The sequence below is a fragment of the Coregonus lavaretus genome (assembly GCF_964263955.1).
Source record: "Coregonus lavaretus genome assembly, contig: HAP1_SCAFFOLD_4094, whole genome shotgun sequence".
Taxonomy (NCBI): Eukaryota; Metazoa; Chordata; class Actinopteri; order Salmoniformes; family Salmonidae; genus Coregonus; species Coregonus lavaretus.
In genome coordinates, this window is record NW_028161235.1 from 52,501 (window position 1) to 54,154 (window position 1,654).

The 1,654-nt window shown below is 42.7% G+C and overlaps 1 protein-coding gene across 1 annotated transcript in view; it reads left to right on the forward strand.

Annotated features, from left to right (window-relative positions):
* LOC311120993 (xylosyltransferase 1-like) overlaps positions 1 to 1,651 on the forward strand; it is a gene marked incomplete at both ends in the record, with an annotated part of 22,615 nt that extends 20,964 nt beyond the window's left edge. Inside the window, 2 exons of the mRNA XM_084195542.1 lie at positions 1,172 to 1,252; positions 1,522 to 1,651. Coding sequence (XP_084051668.1) covers positions 1,172 to 1,252; positions 1,522 to 1,651 — 211 coding nt within the window. The remainder of the gene's footprint in view (positions 1 to 1,171; positions 1,253 to 1,521) is intronic.
* Positions 1,652 to 1,654: the final 3 nt, after the last annotated feature.

The window sequence follows — 1,654 nt, forward strand, 5'->3', positions numbered from 1 at the left end:
GTGTGTGTGTGTGTGTGTTAGGGGCTGGGACGATACCATAATCGCAATATTTTTACCATGGCAAAAATTAAAACACGAAGCAAACCAAACTCTTTGGTCCTTAAAAAACCTGCTGTATGTAAAATATTGTGTGCTATATCTTGGAAAATAAATAAATGTGACTATTTTGCATTGAAAGCAAATATAATCTCAGCGACAGTTTAAACAATAAACCAAACAACATTGTAGCCTTATTAAACCCCCCCCCCCCTCCCATTGAAGCAGCATATTACACCGGTAAGTATACGAATATTTGCCAGGGCATATTAATTAATTATAAATCTGATTATTTCACATGGGCTGTGGAAAGCTTATCAACATTAAAATCACTTCAACTTCAAGATTGCTGTCTTTGTTTAGCTTGTCATTAAATAAGCAGCCTATTTTGCATTGATAGACAAATATAATCTCAGCGACTGTTCAAACAATAAACCAAACAACATTGGAGCTTTATTTAGAATCCCCCAGAAGGTATTTTGTTTAGAAGTAATAACTAGCTGATTGACCACCTAAAAACATGATGACGTTCTATTTTTAGCTGATATGGGAGTGAATACATTGAAGCAGCATATTAAACTGGGATAATGTTGTAGGTTACACCGGTAAGTATAAGAATATTTGCAAGGGCATATTATTTATTTATAAATCAGATTTTTTCACATGGGGGAGATGTGGGAAGCTAAAAGGCTAGCTTGCTTGCTGTTTTTTAGCCAACTAGCGGAGTAGCCTACAGCCAACTGGCAAATATGCAGTCGTTTTTCATTGAAATTCGCTAACAGCGGTGCTAATGCTTTCGAACGTAAATCTCGTTTCCTTTTACAACAATGGGAAGACAACAAGAAGAAGAAAATCCCTGCTATTGCCCCCTTGTGTATGTTGCTATTCGGGTGTCTAGGAACACATGGACCGGCGAGGGAATCATGTTACAAAAGGTGCACATAGCTAAAAAAATCTGACTTCACCCAAGAGCACGCATGCGCCTAGATCTAGGCACGTTGAGTGTGTGGAAACCGTAAACCTTTCATACCTACAGTGCCTGGTTAGGGTCCAAGGGGTTGATTTGGAATTGGGCCTATGTCTGCTCCCCGTTGATTGGCTGTGTGACTGATTGACAGTTGTCTGCCCTCCCCAGGACCAATGAGCAGCTGGTGGGTTTCCTGACAAAGTACCGGGACATGAACTTCATCAAATCCCACGGCAGAGACAACACACGGTGAGACACATGACAGACTCTCCTCTCTCTCTCTCTCACTCTCCTCTCTCTCTCTCTCTCTCTCTCTCTCTCTCCTCTCTCTCTCCCTCCTCTCTCTCTCTCTCTCGCTCTCTCTCTCTCTCTCTACTCTCCTCTCTCTCTCTCTCCTCTCTCTCCTGTCTCTCCTCTTCTCTGTCACACACTCACTCACTAAATATCATCTCCTAAACCTATATACCAAATGTAGGTAGTAAACTAATGGTGTGTGTGTGTTTGTGTGTCCTTTCCAGGTTCATCCGTAAGCAGGGTCTGGACCGGCTCTTCTTCGAGTGTGACACACACATGTGGCGCCTAGGCGACCGCAAGATCCCAGAAGGCATTGCGGTGGACGGAGGTTCCGATTGGTTCCTTCTGAACCGCATG